The following is a 16,148-nucleotide window of genomic DNA, read 5'->3' as shown; positions in this document are numbered from 1 at the left end:
TTTTCTCTGTTTTTCCATATTGTTGCAACAGTAGACTTTCCAAGTGCTAATTCCTTAGAAATGTCACTCTGCTTTACTCCACTTTTTATTTTGTTAATAATCTCGCACTTTTCATTGAGTGAAAAAGCTTTGCGTTTTTGTTTTTCCATTCTAAAACGATTTACATTCTTCCATTCTATAACTCTCACTAATATAAACAACTCCGCAGGATTGGTGTTGCTGAGCGTGGAAGTTCGTTATAAACGGAAAGTGAATATACAACTAACCGAAAAAGTGATCGTTATATCGGAAGTTCGTTATAACCAGTAAAAAAATACGTTGGTCTTTATGAACGACGTTTCAATTAAAGGAAAAAAGTTCGTTTTAACCGAAAGTTCACTATAACCATTATAAGCGGACTTTACTGTATTAAAATCCCATCTGGTTGAGACAGTTTCGAACGCAGCATTGTCATTGTTTCATTGTTAAAATCCATGCTTTTAATTTCCAGTTACAGCCCTGATTTAACCGTTCTGTTAAGGTGTATTTTTAGGCGCTTGAATGAGAATACCATTTGATAGTGACCGAGATTAATCGTTCAACCAAACGTTTCTCAATCTTTGTTACGTATTTATGGAGACAACGGGACTGCTGCCATGCTTTCGAGCTTAGAAAGTATCAGAACAATGACAGTTACGAATCATTTCTTTGCTTTAAACAGATCCGCTTTTTTGCTTTTACCATTGATGATGAGTTTCATGAAGATAGCAAATGTATGATTTTGTTGTTGTTTGCAGAAGCCAGTCTTAATGCTAGAGGATGCAACGGTGAATTTCCAAAAGCGGCCCCTCCATCTGCTTTAGCATGCTCTCCTACATGCTTCCGGTGGAGGAGAAACCTCCTCCAGGGCCAAAAAGTCACCTGCAATTGTCTTTCGGCCATCAGAACCACAATGGACACCATCCCAATACGAATGGAAACCCGGGCACGCAAATTCTATCTAATGGCAAAACGGCCACCTCAATCAGCAAAGAGACGAGTGTGAGTAGTTTTGTAAGCGATACGACGGCGACGGCAAGTCATAGTTCCATGACGCCTACGAGTACCAGCACGGATAAAGGAAAACCCAAATTGAACATCAATGGAGGAAAACACCAATCACTGAAAAGGTGAGTCTGCTTACCACACCGGCTTGATATTAGAGAATCAAATCGCTGTATCAAAAGTGAACGTGAATCTTAGAAGGAAACAATGCACACCAACTGGAAACTTGTTTTCACAAGCGATAAAATTGCACAATTTAATCCTATACCCCAAAACGTGCAATCTCATAAAAACTCCACTATTAATAATAATTTCTCTGGATAGAGCAGAAAATAGCACATCCATGAGGCACAATTTTGATGTTTCGCTTTACTGGATAGAGAATTAAACAGATAAAATAAATACTTTTTATGATGGCAAACACCAACGCTAAAGCACGCATATTATGAATATTATACTGCGATTATGATTATTCCTTCCGTATGAATAAATGAGTAACTCTCTTAAAACGGGCCCGAGTTGGCTCATTGATTTTGACTAAAAACCTTTTTTTTCGAACTTGAAATCAGTTGAGAAACTTGAAAATCAGAAGAGTTTGAATGTCGAAAAAATTCAGGACAAATGTTATCAAACTTTTCTTTGTGGATTTAAAGTCGCATTTTTTTGAAAAACTCTGAATACATTTTCTGCATAACTGTTAATATGATCCCGATTTGGAAATGTGTTGAAAAACGTACGTTTTCCTATAAAAACTGCATCTCGGACAATTGCAGTCGGTTGAAAAAGTTATGAAGATTTTAAGGCCGAAAAGACGATCTTCCGAACAAAATACTTTGATCAAAACCCATAGACTTTCGAGGCCATTCCTTGAAACTAATGGGTTTTTAGGCCGTCGTTCGATAGAATTTCTTCTTGACGTTTCGCAAGCACCAGTGGCTTGCATCTTCAGAAGTGGTTTGCTTGAACGCTTACACTGTTCTGACGAAGTTCTTCTATTTCCTCCTAAACTCAATGTTTACTGATACATCGCATTTTTCCCCGGTAAATGATCAGTAAGAGATTTACTCAAGAAATTAGGCAAACAATGCAAATTGCTTGATCCCTGGCGAATTTGCAGCAAACATTTATTAATGGATTAGCAATAGAACTGTTTACTTTCAACGTCGGTGTGTTTATCGAATTGCGGCCAAAAATTTTAATTAATTCTCTCCTAAACATATTTCGAAGCCTAAACGAAGCGGATAATTTGAATGGGGACAATGGGAGCCCCACATTTTTTCCTCTTGATTTCGCCTTGACTAACTCTGTTGAAAAATTGCGCCGCATTTGGTACCGAGAACGCATTGGCTAAATATCAGTTAATGAAGTGAACCGGCAATTTTTTTAAATGCAAATTGACCTTGTTCGACAGATTTAACATTTGCCTAACAAACGTACGACTATCATAGCGTTTAATGCTTACTAACCGAGCAACGTTTTCTTTAAATCATAATTGACTGTTGAATATTAAATTGTAATTATTTTAATACGGTTCTTTGTACATGTTCTTTGACTACGAGCTGTTTTAACTATCCATTCTTTAGTACTCGAAGTTTTTAAGGCAACTTTTCAAGGGTGTTGGACACCCGAGATTTCTTCACGCTCTCGAACGCAAACTAAAGTATTTATAAGTTTCGTATTTTAACTTTATAGACAGTCTATCATCAGTGCGTCACACTTACATGCGCAAGCTATAAGAAAACTCGCAATTAGTAGGTATATGTGAATGTTTTTGAAGTGCTACCTTGAGGTGTTGCTAGCGATCCAACTACTGTTCTCGAAAATGTTTGATCAAAAAAAAGTTAATATAAAAATATAAATTATCTACAATATTCGTCAACTTTTCGTTCGTTCATATCAGTCTTGCTAAGCAGTTTACTGTGTTTACTTATTAGCTGATGAAACACGTGAAAACCCCGTTTTATCGGTTTGGCTAAATCCACTAGGGAAACAAACTTCACTTTTTTATGAATTGCAAATAGAGAATGAAAGATTTTTAGGATTCCAAAGGAAATTCAGTATTTTAAACCACAAAAAAGTGTATTGTTTCAAACGCCTTCAGATACAGATGTACAGACAAGCTTCTCTAGGAGATACAAACTAACAGGAGATTAGGAATCCTGATGAAACTTTTATCCGATTTATTGTCCGATAAATTGGCGAATTTATGAAAGGTCATTTTCACTTAGATATTGTTCTGACTAGGAAATTGGCGCAATTTCAGTAAGACTGCCATACATTTCAATAAGTTTATTCTGTTTTTTGCGTTCGTCACCTCAAAAACTCCATTACAATTCAAAGCATGCTCTAAGCTCGCAATAAATTGTACAATTTATCGTTCGCAAATGAATTCGATTGAATGAATGAACACGATTTACGCTCATATCTATAATTTGGCAAATTGATTGGCAAATAAATTGGGCTAATATGCCTCCGAGGTGATAGTGTCGTTTGAGGTTATCGGAATTTCTAGTTGTCTCTACTCTTACCTTAAAGATCACTCTCAGTGAAAATTTCTCCTGAAGGGTCCATAAATTAGGGCAAAAAACACTCACAAACTTTTGAAATTTGACTTTCCAAAACCACTTATTTATGCACGAAAATTATATTTGCTGCTAAATCGCGCTCTCCACGTAACTCCACAATAAATCCACGTGCAAAATCGTCGCGAAAATGCATAATAATTCCGTTTTTTGCAAAAGTCTGAGCATCTTTTCCGACCTCGTCTTTGCTTGAGGTTATGTGTCATGTAGCATGTCGATAACCAGTTGCTGGATTGTTTATATTTCTTTGGAGAATTCAAAACAGTGCGGTGTTGCCACGTATTTCACCCATTTATTAACAGTTTGTGTGTAACAATGAATAAAAAGTATCATTTCAAAATGAATGAACCACTTAATTCAGTTTGTGTTAGCATGGTAGCTAGTGCCTATAGAAGCCTATCTAACCCCAATTGAATGAATCTACATGGTAGGCATCGAAGGAAACAGTTTTCATTAACTTAAAACATTTTGCACAGTTTGACAACACCGCTTGAAATTTATCCTGAAAATGGCGATTTTTTTTGAAGTTTGTGAACGGTTTTTGGCTTAATTCATGGACCCTTCAGGAAAATTTTCACGTGATTCAAGTGCTCATCTTTAAGGTAAGGATGGACAAAACTACACATTCCGCCAACCTCAAACGACACCATCCCCACCGAGCAAAGAGTAGAATCAACTGGCCATAGGCGTAGTAAAAATYTGTATTAATCGATTTATTYTAAGCATGAAAGATTCATTGATTTTCTGYCCTTCATCTCTACATTATRTGTTTGAAATTATAAACGCTATAATAGTAACGCAAWTTTTTTAAGCATTTGATAGCGACTCAATAGGGATCGAATATGGCTCTAACCTTATAAATTCAAAACAACTCACGCCACTGGTCCCTGTTTACAATCGTGCAGAACCGTACCGGTTAGGAAAATTCAGGCCGGTTTTCTCAAAATTTCTGCAAATGAAACCACTTCGCACGATTTCTTTTGAGCGCAACATTTTACTAATATCACGATTATCACTTTAAATCACCAAAAACATGAGAAATTGCCGTATTTACTTGCCCAATAAATTATCTTCTCCTCTTATTGTCATGTCACTGTCACCACTACCTCATTGCGGTGTTGCCACGATGAATGTTTCCTTATGTTTTCCGGTAATTACTACCGAAAATTCTGATAAATTTTTTAATATAAAATATCGACGCTGTTATTTTAATGGCATTTGCTTGTCACTTATTACAAACTACGCAAATATAACACTACATATATTCAGGGCTACCGTTTTCCTGCTATTTTCTCGTTCATGCCACTCATGTATATTCAAATTGAATACCGAGCCGGCAAAGCAGCTCTTATAAGTACCTACTTTTCATCGAAAAATAAACAAATGCATCCGTGTAATCTAAGGTTCCAACACAGTGGCTTGCACTATCAAAATCCCTGGTCAAGCAGTGGGCCAGTTAGTGCACAATCGGGCCAAATAAGAGCCTTACGGTCAATAAGCGGCATATTAGACTGTGAATCAATGTTGCTTCCATAAAAAACTTGAACAAATGCATCTGTTTAATCTGAGGTATAAAGCCCGTGTCCCATGCATCCGTTGCAAACGGCTTTTTGGATTTCAACATCAAAGGCATCACAGCTCATAGCTCAAAACGGTTTTACAATTTTCCCCCTATCTCTTGTATTTACAGGGTGATGCAAAAAATCAACTTTTTGCTCTTGGACCGATTTTCAAAATTTATGTTGTTGAATAGTAAATAAAACAGTGAAGCTGGACGGCCAACTAAATGAACTTGGCAATAGCGGTCAGTCAATGTTGCATAAGCGAACATGTTTTTTTTGTCGCTTTCTGCGCTCGCCAACATCGTGGTTTTCGTTAGACAAAACAAAAGAAGAAATGCTAAATTTCATGGTTTCATGGGACTCGCAATAGAACGGTACTCTCTAGGCCTGCTACTTTGTAAAGCACTGTTCAGCAGCAAGAAGTGGCTTGTTCACAAATAGACCACCAGTTGATTAGATCAGATTTTTTCCAGGGTTAATTAAAAGTGAGCTCTAGCGGATGCTTTAATTAACTTTTCCTAGTTTCAATGCCACCGATTAATCTGATAAGGCAAAATGTGGTCGCGTGTAGTGAACTGGACAGGGAAAATGTCTGTGACTTTAGTCAATAAAGCGCACATTTTCTCCAATTTCCTGGCATAGCTTTGGTAAAATGTGTGAGCCACTTGGCTCATCTACGAAGAACAATGGGTGCTTGGATTAAATCTGTTCCAAGTTTTCCGGCAATTAGGCCTCGGCGAAACCATGAACTGCTTTATATTTATAGAAGCAATAATTGCGACCAATTTTTCACTTCTGTTTAAATTTTGCCTACAAGCAGGCAATAAATCAGCAATACCTTTTAGGGAAAAAATCGCATCGTCGCTTCTGTCTGTTGTTCGAAAGATCTTGTAAATATTTGAACTCCCAGAAGAAACTCAGTTACATTTACCTAAACTGAGTCGAAAACTTGCAAGTACTTACATTTCCAATTAATATCAACATTTCCATTTCGCTTTGTATGAAAGCGCATCTTTCCCCATACGGGTGCATCGTGATTCGTAAATCCATCAATACAAATCGATTAAAACGCATTAAATCTCTCGGGAAGAGCGCCAAAAGCAACAAATAAACGATGCCGGGGTGCTTGATTTGCAAAAGGTTAAGTGCAGGGTCGAAGCGCCAAATTCCAAAAATAAAGAACACGCTTTCGAAAAATCAGAGGCGTCATTCGCGCATCACTTTTATTTTTGGATTCGGGCGAGAAAGGCGACTGCATGTTTTGTCAGATGGCGATTGTTTATTATCTTATTTAATTAAAAGTCTGACGAAATTCGGATGAGTACGGCAATTAGCCTTTCGGGGCGGAAATTGCTTCAACTTGTCCTCATTTTGCGTAAAAAAATATTATTGTGATGCTTGGATGCGCTTTGGTGACAATATGATCATTAGAAAGGCACTTTGGTACTGCAACAGTGTCCTAAATGAGACTAATGGGTAGGTAAAAAGTTTCCTAACTACATAATGTACAATCTCCTCAACATATTTATAACCTAAGTGATCTTTAATATGACTTTATTGCCAGTCATAACCGTTAGAACTGTTTTTGAGACGATAATGCGAACTAATCTGAATAAGAAGCAAAATGCTTTCGGTTCCAATTCAGCTATTTATGCTGTGCAATTTTCCAGAAAGTCCTTATGAATATAAAAAATATTTATATATTTTAGCTACAAATCGACGTGCTTTGCGAATAATGGCAAATAATAAGAACAAACTAAAGGAAAAATGCGGCAACATTGACCAACAGGTTTCCCTCAAGCACAGTAGGTACTCCGAGCACAATTAAGGCTTGAGAAAGTCGTCTCCGCGTGGTCTTACGTAATGATTATGTGAACTTGGCTGAAGGCCTGTTGACTCATACTTTGACCAATGTCAATGAATCTTAACCGGCTGATTTTGTAATCAAACACACGCACAATCACTTGTAGGCTTGGACAACAACCCATCATGTTAATTTGACTGGTTTTCGTCCATTAATTAAAACAATATCGCGTCTGGTTTTTCGGTTATTGCTTGCTTTGTTGAGTTGTTGCCGGTATCTGAGTTAATGAGTTATAACTCACGCACTGCGCCAACTCCTGAAAATGCACTGAGTTATCCAGGCTTAAATCTAAGTGTTCTGGGCCCTAAACCAGTGTGTTGCCCGAAGGGCTTGCCACTACTTAGACAGCCCGAACTGTCTAATGTATCTCTTCTATTAGTAGGCTTGTGTAACACTGTGATAATGCATCGGTTAATGAGTTATAACTCATCCATTAGAGCGGATTAAAGCTTTTGGAGACCCGAAACCGGAACAACACTCCAAGCAACTAAGAAAAAGTAACATCCTGCCTCGGAGCTGAGTTACTGGCCGGTGAGTTGGGTTGGTTCACTGAGTTACCCAGTCCTAGTGTGATTGTTCAATAACACTCTGACCGAGTTTCTTCACCTCATACATAATGCAGATCCATAAAATACACTACAAAGCCAATCGCCATCAGAAATGATCGTGTCTAACAGTCATAAGACTGTGCAACAATGGTGGTCTATCTATTCAATAGCGATGTGTGGGCGACTTTGCGCTTAAGAACTCCGGCAGGCTTATTATCGGCTTATAAAAGTCTGGGAGTTTTGTATAAAAATTCTTTAATGCAGGAAATACGAATCAATGCAAATGCATTTTATATAAATAGTTTCAAAGCGGTCAGAGGCTCTAAATCCACAGAAAGTTTACAAAATGTTCCAAATATCTGTGTTTCTGAGCACTTGCATGCAGATGACCACTTGAAATTGCCACTCATCCGTTCTCGATGAGCTCTCGAAAGTTTTCGCTTTAAAAATTCTTCAGCTTCTTCATCTTCATCTATGACGAATTCCTCTTTAATCAGTAATTCTTGCATATCTTGAGCAACTATAGCGCCAAAAGCACTGCTAGCCGTTTTATTTATTTTTTCTCATTTAGATCATCATTTTCACCTTCCATTGACTCCATTAATATTTTCTACACCGTAATTCCAGGTCGTCGCTTTTATGCTAAATTTCGAAACAGTCCCTTAAATAATTTTCTCAGTTAATACGAAAAATAATCTACAAGTTCAGAGTTGTGCGTTCTAAACCTTCAAACATAATTGTTGACTTGAAAATGAAAGTATTAACGCAACGGCAGATTCTTCAATCGAAAATTCCAAAGTAAAGCCAGTAGAAACTTGAAAGACGTTTTTTATGAAGTTTTTGACAAAAACTGGCACCTAAATATCTGATATTCAAATTTCGCGTGACTTTTTGTTACAAATCTACCAAAATTTACTCACGCACGTTGTTATAACTGAATTATTTGAAAGCAGCAAAGCAAAGAGAGAGAAATATAAAGAATCCGCAAAACTTCAGTTGCTTGTCGGAAAACTAGACTCAGTTCAAGCTAAAAGATTTATGGATAGAAATCATTTCTTCCAGCTTTCTGCAAGCTGGCGCTCCATCCTCCATTTGCTACCCATTATTTTCACAAAGTCCACAATGATTCTATATTTCCCATTTAAAAACACGATTCACATGACACAAAGGATCATCGACCGATTTCGTTCTCGATGAGCTCTCGTAGTTTTCGCTTTAAAAATTCTTCAGCTTCTTCATCTTCATCTATGATGAATTCCTCTTTAATCAGTAATTCTTGCATATCTTGAGCAACTATAGCGTCAAAAAGTGGTTTTGACGCTATAGTTGCTCAAGATATAGTGCTAGATTCACCTTCCATTGACTCCATTAATATGTTGTACACTGTAATTTCATGACGATTTTATGCAAAATTTCGAAACAGTCTCTTAAATAATTCAGTAGTCAGCCAAGCTTTCGTATTTGTTGCGCTCTGTGCCAGTAAATTACACATATTTCGGCTTTCCATTGCAGGCGAATTGAGAAATGTGTACGCAATTTGGAACATATGTAATGTTTTTTTACGTTTTTTTACCCATTGAAACAGGGCGCACTTTCACATTATTAAAAATATGTGTCTTGTGGGCCATTTTTCCACTAGTGAACAGTCTCGACTGCACTAGTTTTTAGAAATCCATCGGACACATTTGGGTTGCTTCTTCACCACCTAATTTTGGGTTTCCGAGCGAGAAGCGCATCCTCATCCATCATACGGATTGAAAACATTTTCCTTTGCGTTCTCTTTTGCTAATAAATCACTTAAAAATTAAACTGTTGATCAATTTCCGAGCGACGATAGAAACCAACGAAAGTTTAACTAACTGAAAGCACTCAGGCCAACTCAGAGCGGCATCAACTCAATAGCGCAACTCAACACAGTGTTACCCAGGCCTACTGCTACCTATCGGAATAAAAAACATCGTTTGTGCACGCTAAAATTCACTTTATTCACACAAAAACTGAATAACCTGGTTCTGCACTCACTTAGTAACCCTTTCACACCCTTTCTCCCTGTCGTTTCTGTTTCAAATTACAGTTTGCTTATCAAATGCGTGTCGGAATGCATTAAAAAATGTAAAACCCTGCCAATTATTCTCTTGGAAACGCAACATTGTTCCACTAAACAAGACTTAGTACAGAAGGGGCTCGAAAGCAGAAGAAATCATTTTCCATACTTCCAAAGCTCCACATTTACGGCCTCTTGGAAGTCCTTAAAGATCAAAACCCACGTTAACAACTTCAATTGAATGGTGTGTTTGACTAGCGGAAAACTTATGTCTTTCGTTCTCAGCTAATTGATTTCAACTACCCGAAACGAGATTCGACTCAATAAGGCTTTGACAGCTTAACAACTTCTTACGAACAAGCTTACAGCCATAACTCCAATAAACGAATCTGTTTGTTATTCCGAAATGCAGCTTAATGAGATCCAGAAAAAGGTTTTTATTCGTCTTTTAGCGTTTTCTTGCAGTTGCAGGATCTTAAGAAATCGGTTCGATTATTTACCTTATTCCGTTTCTAATAGCGTCGTAAAATATCGAATGATGGATGCGTGCCGTGCTTGCAAGAGCACAAGATTGGAACATGAAGGCGATTTTCTCGAAAGTTAACCAGCTTGTTTCTTCTGAATGACACCCTGGCCAAATTAGCCCGAATATAAATATTTTTATTAGCGTTTTCTGCAATGTTGTACACGTGTAGCCATACTTTAAACAACCTGTGTCTTTTGCTCTATTTTAAATGCCGACTAAAAATAGCGCCTTACTTGCACATATTTGAAAGCACAGGGCCGTAGTGAAATAGAACGCAAAATTCTCATCAAATCCTTCCGGCTTTAATTAAAACCATATTGAGAACAGCTGAAAAAGTCCTTGCGCGTCTTTGCCATACTCATTCTTGCGTGCTTAAAGCGAATTACTTACAGTTATGAGAATATTTTAGTTTCGATTTTCCTGCCGATGCTGTCGAATCTGTTCCACCTCGACTAAATTCAATTTACTATGCTTGTTAGCAAACAATTCGCTACTTATTTATCGGAATAAAATGTACATGTAAATTATGGCTGTTTATAAATTACGCTCCTCTTAACATCAGTGTGAAAATGGAGAAAATGCCCATTATAGCGAACAGGCATATGATAAACGGCCTATTAACTTCTTACAAGCAGCCAGTTGTGGAAAAAAATAGAGACTCGCGTGTAAAGTTGAAGAAAGCCACTGAAAAAGGCCCAACTAATGGGGAAAATCGACCCGAAAAAGCATCTAAAGATATTTGGCGAATTAGTGGTACAATCCTGTTGTCGGTTCATGTGGCAACTTCCTGGATCATGTAAATCTAAGCCTTTGACAGTAATTAGCATTTAGATGCCTCTCAGCCATGCTGTATTAAATTGCACGACACTAATAAATCTGGAAATAAGACATTTATGTGATTGCTTTTTAATTAAACTGTTGCATAAACTTCTTGAATGCATAAAGTGTATTGAAATAGCGAAAATGGAACATCTTTTAATGTTGTCTTCGCTGGTTTTCATTATTTTTGTGTTCATACAACAGGAGAGGGTAACTCAATGGCTCGGTGCGCCAATCCAACTCACCGGCGCAGTAACTCAGTGCCGTGGCTGAGAAAATGTTACTTTTTTTAGTTGTTCCGGTCAAATTTGATTTAGTGGCTGCAAGATTTTTTTTGTATTTGAATTTTCGAGCAACCAGAAGCGCAAGCGAGTTTTCCGCCAGTAAAAGTTGAGCGGAGATCTTCGTGGACGACAGTTTTTTGGCAAACATCAATTTGCAAGTTCACAGTGTTTTTTGCCTCGACACTGGTTCAAGAGGGGTTAAATCTAAGTTGCGGCTAGTTAAAAAAAATCATTTATACGAATGTGAGTGAAATGGCTTGATGCCGAATCATGGATTCGACAGAGCGCACTTTCTACTCAGGATGGGGAAGGTTTTGCTTTTGAGCCATCATCAGGCAGGTGGCAACTCAAATTTAAAAAAGACTGCGCGTAATCTGCGTCGGAATTTTCAAAAAATTCTTTTCTTCCCAACCGAGTGGAATAGAACGTGGCCAAGGCGTGTGTTGGAAAGAGCACACATTAATCTGTGGATTTCCAAAGTTTCGTCTTCTGCAATCCTATCGGGGACGATTTGAGAAACCTTCCAACTTGGGCTGCGAGTGTTTCTTCGTAAACCGCACTTCAGAAATGTATTTCTGCTAAACTAAGCACGATTAAACCAAGTGGAGAGTTTGAGTATGAAAGTTTCGTATTGGCGCCACCATCAGGAATAAAAAGGGCGCAAAAGTCCATTAATCAATTTCTGCCACGTCATTTTAGTGACAACCAGATTGTTGGTGCGATTGGTTGGCGCAGCGCGTGTGTTATAACTCATGAACTGCTGAGTTTTAATTCGTTAACTCACAGAGCGGCATCAACTCAAAAGCGCAACTCAGTGTTACCCAGGCAATCATACAAGGAACAATTTGATATGAAGTATATATAATATTTTTGTATTTCCTGGTAGGTTTTGAATATTTTTGTTCAATTGACTGCATTCATTCTGCATTAATTTCTTCACAGCCAAGTTCCTTTTTTCTTAATTTATTTTTTTTCTATTATTAAAGTATTTATATTAAATGATTAAAAACTGCACTGAAACTGGTGAGTTTTTCTGCATTTTAGGCGCTTTGTACGCTCGATTGGCTTGCCACCCCAGTGGAGAAGGCTGCGACGAGTAAACCACCCCTGAAGGTGCAGGCCACTCATGCTTGCGAAACGTCACTAAGAAACTATTTTTCACTACGGACTCAAAGCTCGAAAAACTCAACAGTTTCAGTCAATGCCAGCGAAAACTTCACTCCCTTTTTAAAAAATTGTGGATTGATATTGAGTTTTCTTATTTTCTATACGAAACTACGGTTTCCATAAGGGATGAGGACTAGTAAATCCTTAGTTTTCATATGTATAGGCGCAAAAACCACATTCCTGGAAAAAATCAAAGCAATTTAATCCTAAAAAAAAACAGTTGCAGTGGAAGCAAAAGCGAATCAACGATGCGAAGAAGAGGTTATGGTTTTCACTTGCGAACGGTTTCCGTAATTCAAAACATCTGCATATCATGTGACGTAACATCTAATAATATTTTGTGGTGGCGTCAGCCGGCAAACAAAGAAAAAATGTAAAATTGGATAAAATCCAACATTCCTGGAATGTCTCGGAATGTAGACGGAAGAAGATGAAAACAACTATGTATTGTGATGGATACATTTTAGAGTAGTGAATTCTTCAGATTGCACAAGGGCAGTTATCGATTCGATCGAATTGAAAATAATTCTTCCAGTGTTTGAATTTGAATAGAAGAAAGGCATTGAACCAATGTGATTCGCCTGCAGTGCAGCAGTGGGTGTAAGCGGAAAAATCATTATCGCTCATCACATTTATTTTATTTTAATAACCGCCAATTATATCTCACTTAAGCCTAGAGGGTACCAACACTTTACAGTTACCATAAATACAAAGTGGGAGGAAATTGTTCCTTATGCGTCCAACGGCTGTATTTACCGGCTTGACTTTTTCCGGATGTTTCGCTACGTACTAAAGTCTTTAATGGGTGATTTGCGGGTGAAACATCTATTTTTCCCATATGTATAAACTTTAGTTGGGATGCATTAAGTTGGCGTTTGCAGTCTAATCTGTAACTGTGAAAACGCAAATGAAGTGGTTTCTACTCGGCAACTATATGTTTGTTCTCTATTAGATAAAAACCTGTAATTATTAGGTCATTATGTAGTTTAAAATATTGCTCAAGGTTGAAGTCAATGTAGAACGATAATATTTGCATCGTACACAATAGACTGGTTCTTAATTCGATATATGTATTCTATTATTACTTATAGGTGGTTTACTTTTGTGGCCAATAAACAACATAAACTGGGTTTTATTTAACTGCTAGTAACATATGTGTTTCTTCATGGTGTTTCCGCTCCAATTCTGTATTTTCATTCCAACTTTATGTCCTAATTTTGGTTTTCCTTAAACTCTATGCATTAGTTATTCATAATTGAGTTAATCCAACTTGTACGGTTCATCTTCAAAGCTTCGTCCATGTCTAAGTRATTCCGCTAAGACAGAGTTTATTTTATCATTTAACATTKAATGTTCAGTGTTGGAAACCGAACGGTTTAGTTCGTCAACACGTTTATTTTATTAAAATAAAATGCTYAAATTTATTATAAAAACTTATTRTTTATTGAGRCAAAAAATTACAACTATGAGGAAGAGACTGTTATATACTTTAGGGATTTTAAAAGAGTTTTTGGTGAAGAACACGATTGCGATACAAACTKGTATAGTGTAGAAACAGACAGAACAGAAACAGAAATAMATTTCTCAAAAACGAAAAAATACTCTAAAAGTTCAGAGTTGAGTGTTCACTAAAGAATAGTGYGCTCTAAACCTTCAAACATTCATTCAAATCACATGAAATCCTGAAATTTGCGCGYTTCTTAATTKTTGATTTGAAAATGAAMGTTTTAACGCAACGGCAGACTCTTCAATCAAAAATTCCAAAGTAAAGCCAGTAGAAACTTTAAAGACGTTTTTTATGAAGTTTTTGTCAAAAACTGGCACCTGGATATCTGATATTCAAATTTCGCGTGACTTTTTGTTACAAATCTACCAAAATGTACTCACGCACGTTGTTATAACTGACTTATTTGAAAGCAGCAAAGCAAAGAGAGAGAAATATAAAGAATCCGCAAAACTTCAGTTGCTTGTCGGAAAACTACTCAGTTCAAGCTAAAAGATTTATGGATAGAAATCATTTCTGCCAGCTTTCTGCAAGCTGGCGCTCCATCCTCCATTTGCTACCCATTATTTTCACAAGATCCACAATGATTCTATATTTCCCATTTAAGAACACCATTCACCGACCAATTTCGTCCTCTGTCGGTGGCAAGCTGAACATTCAAATACCTTTTCGAAAAAAATACTCCGAACTTCAGATTGTTTAATAGTTATTGTTGTGTTAAACTTTGTTTTAGTCCAGGATGATGTTAAATATTTTTGCGAAAAAAATGGTGGTTTACTGGTTTATCAACAAAGTTATTTGCCCTTTTATTCCTTGTTCAATTCCAGTCATTTTCAGCATCATTTTCGAGCAAAAGGATCAAAATCGTAATAGTGTAAAACTTGGAAACTATCGACTATTTGCTTTAATGAGTAGGTAGTCATAGTTGGGTTTTACATAAACTATTAAACTATGCAAACTGATGACTCGTAATTGAAGCTCTGGATGACATCAAAACATTTTCAAAAAATTGTTGACGTATGTTGAATTGAATAGAAAAATGATAATTGAATTGAATAAAAAAATAGTTGTATTAAATAGAAAGAACATTTTACTGCAGTAAACTGATCACAATCCAAGTATTTATTCTCTGTAGAGTAGAACTTTGTACACGTTCTAAGGCGAAATTAACGTTCTCTACAAGCTACAAGAAAAAATAGAAAGGAGTTAATGTTGTCTGGGAGTACATACAGACGAATTCAGTCTTTGCTGATCTGAGTTTTACCCCAAAAGTGCATGATATCTCGCAGGACTCCTCAGCTTCACTTAATAACAGATTTTATTGTTTACAAGAGCAATTAGCATCTTATCAAGTCGTAGTTTCCATCCAGATAATAAATGTGTGAGATTTCGAATTCATCTAAATRGTCCTACCACATAAATATGAAGAAATTACTGCCCGACTGCTAATTAAATCGTGATTRAAGCGATCATCTTGGCAAGAATTAAGAAAAATTGCAWCTCGATAATAACGCGTTACGGCTTGGTGATTTTAACATTACCATCGGTAATTTGATAGAGAACTGCGTGTGTTAATCCAAGACTGCTTTTTAGCACCGATAACTGCCACAGAGAATTTCCAYTGAAAATGTTTATTTWCAAAGTGCTGGTGTTTCAAGTGCATTTCGGAAAAATGCACCACACGACTGACCCTAAAAAGCCTGGAATCGCTGCTCTTCCTGGATTCTCGGCAAGTTTGGAATTTCAAACCGTGCGCCGAATGCGGCATTCTCAAAAATCACGATGAAAATAATCACGTGTTATCAGAGAGCAACCAGAGGATACCATAAAATGCAATTCGCCGGGAATGTTTTGCGGCAAAATTCCTATTTAACCATTTTTCAACACGCCTATATCTAATGTCCAAGAACTATTAACCCAACATTGTACTGTTATAAAGTTCCGCTCTTGTTACACGTACGCGTTATTTTAATGAGGTGCTCACAATGACATGATCTGCATAGTTAAAAAATTCGGAAGTGCATTATGCATCGTCGAAATTAACAATCTAACTGAACGTTGATGTACCGTATTAATAGCTGTTCGTCACAGAAAAAAGTTTGTTAAGAGAATCGAAAGGCGGTGGCTAAAGATAGGTCAGGGCGAGCATCCACCCCTAAATCTGAGATCGGAAGAGGGTGCCGCAAATTTTGAGGTGGGCGGCTATCGATTTTCCAAGCAGCTGG

The 16,148-nt window shown here is 37.1% G+C and overlaps 1 protein-coding gene across 2 annotated transcripts in view; it reads left to right on the top strand.

Moving 5' to 3' along the window:
• Nucleotides 1-16,148, top strand: part of LOC109538855 — a 57,643-nt gene that overhangs the window by 7,840 nt on the left and 33,655 nt on the right. For both annotated transcript variants that reach the window (XM_019906259.2, XM_019906261.2), the window contains exon 2: nt 777-1,148. In XM_019906259.2, coding sequence (XP_019761818.1) covers nt 844-1,148 — 305 coding nt within the window. In that variant the 5' untranslated portion in view covers nt 777-843. The remainder of the gene's footprint in view (nt 1-776; nt 1,149-16,148) is intronic.

Source organism: Dendroctonus ponderosae, unplaced genomic scaffold, assembly GCF_020466585.1.
Source record: "Dendroctonus ponderosae isolate FM_Combo_2020 unplaced genomic scaffold, Dpon_F_20191213v2 Dpon_F_20191213_9, whole genome shotgun sequence".
In the NCBI taxonomy this organism is placed as follows: Eukaryota; Metazoa; Arthropoda; class Insecta; order Coleoptera; family Curculionidae; genus Dendroctonus; species Dendroctonus ponderosae.
This window is presented reverse-complemented; position numbering and strand designations above follow the sequence as displayed.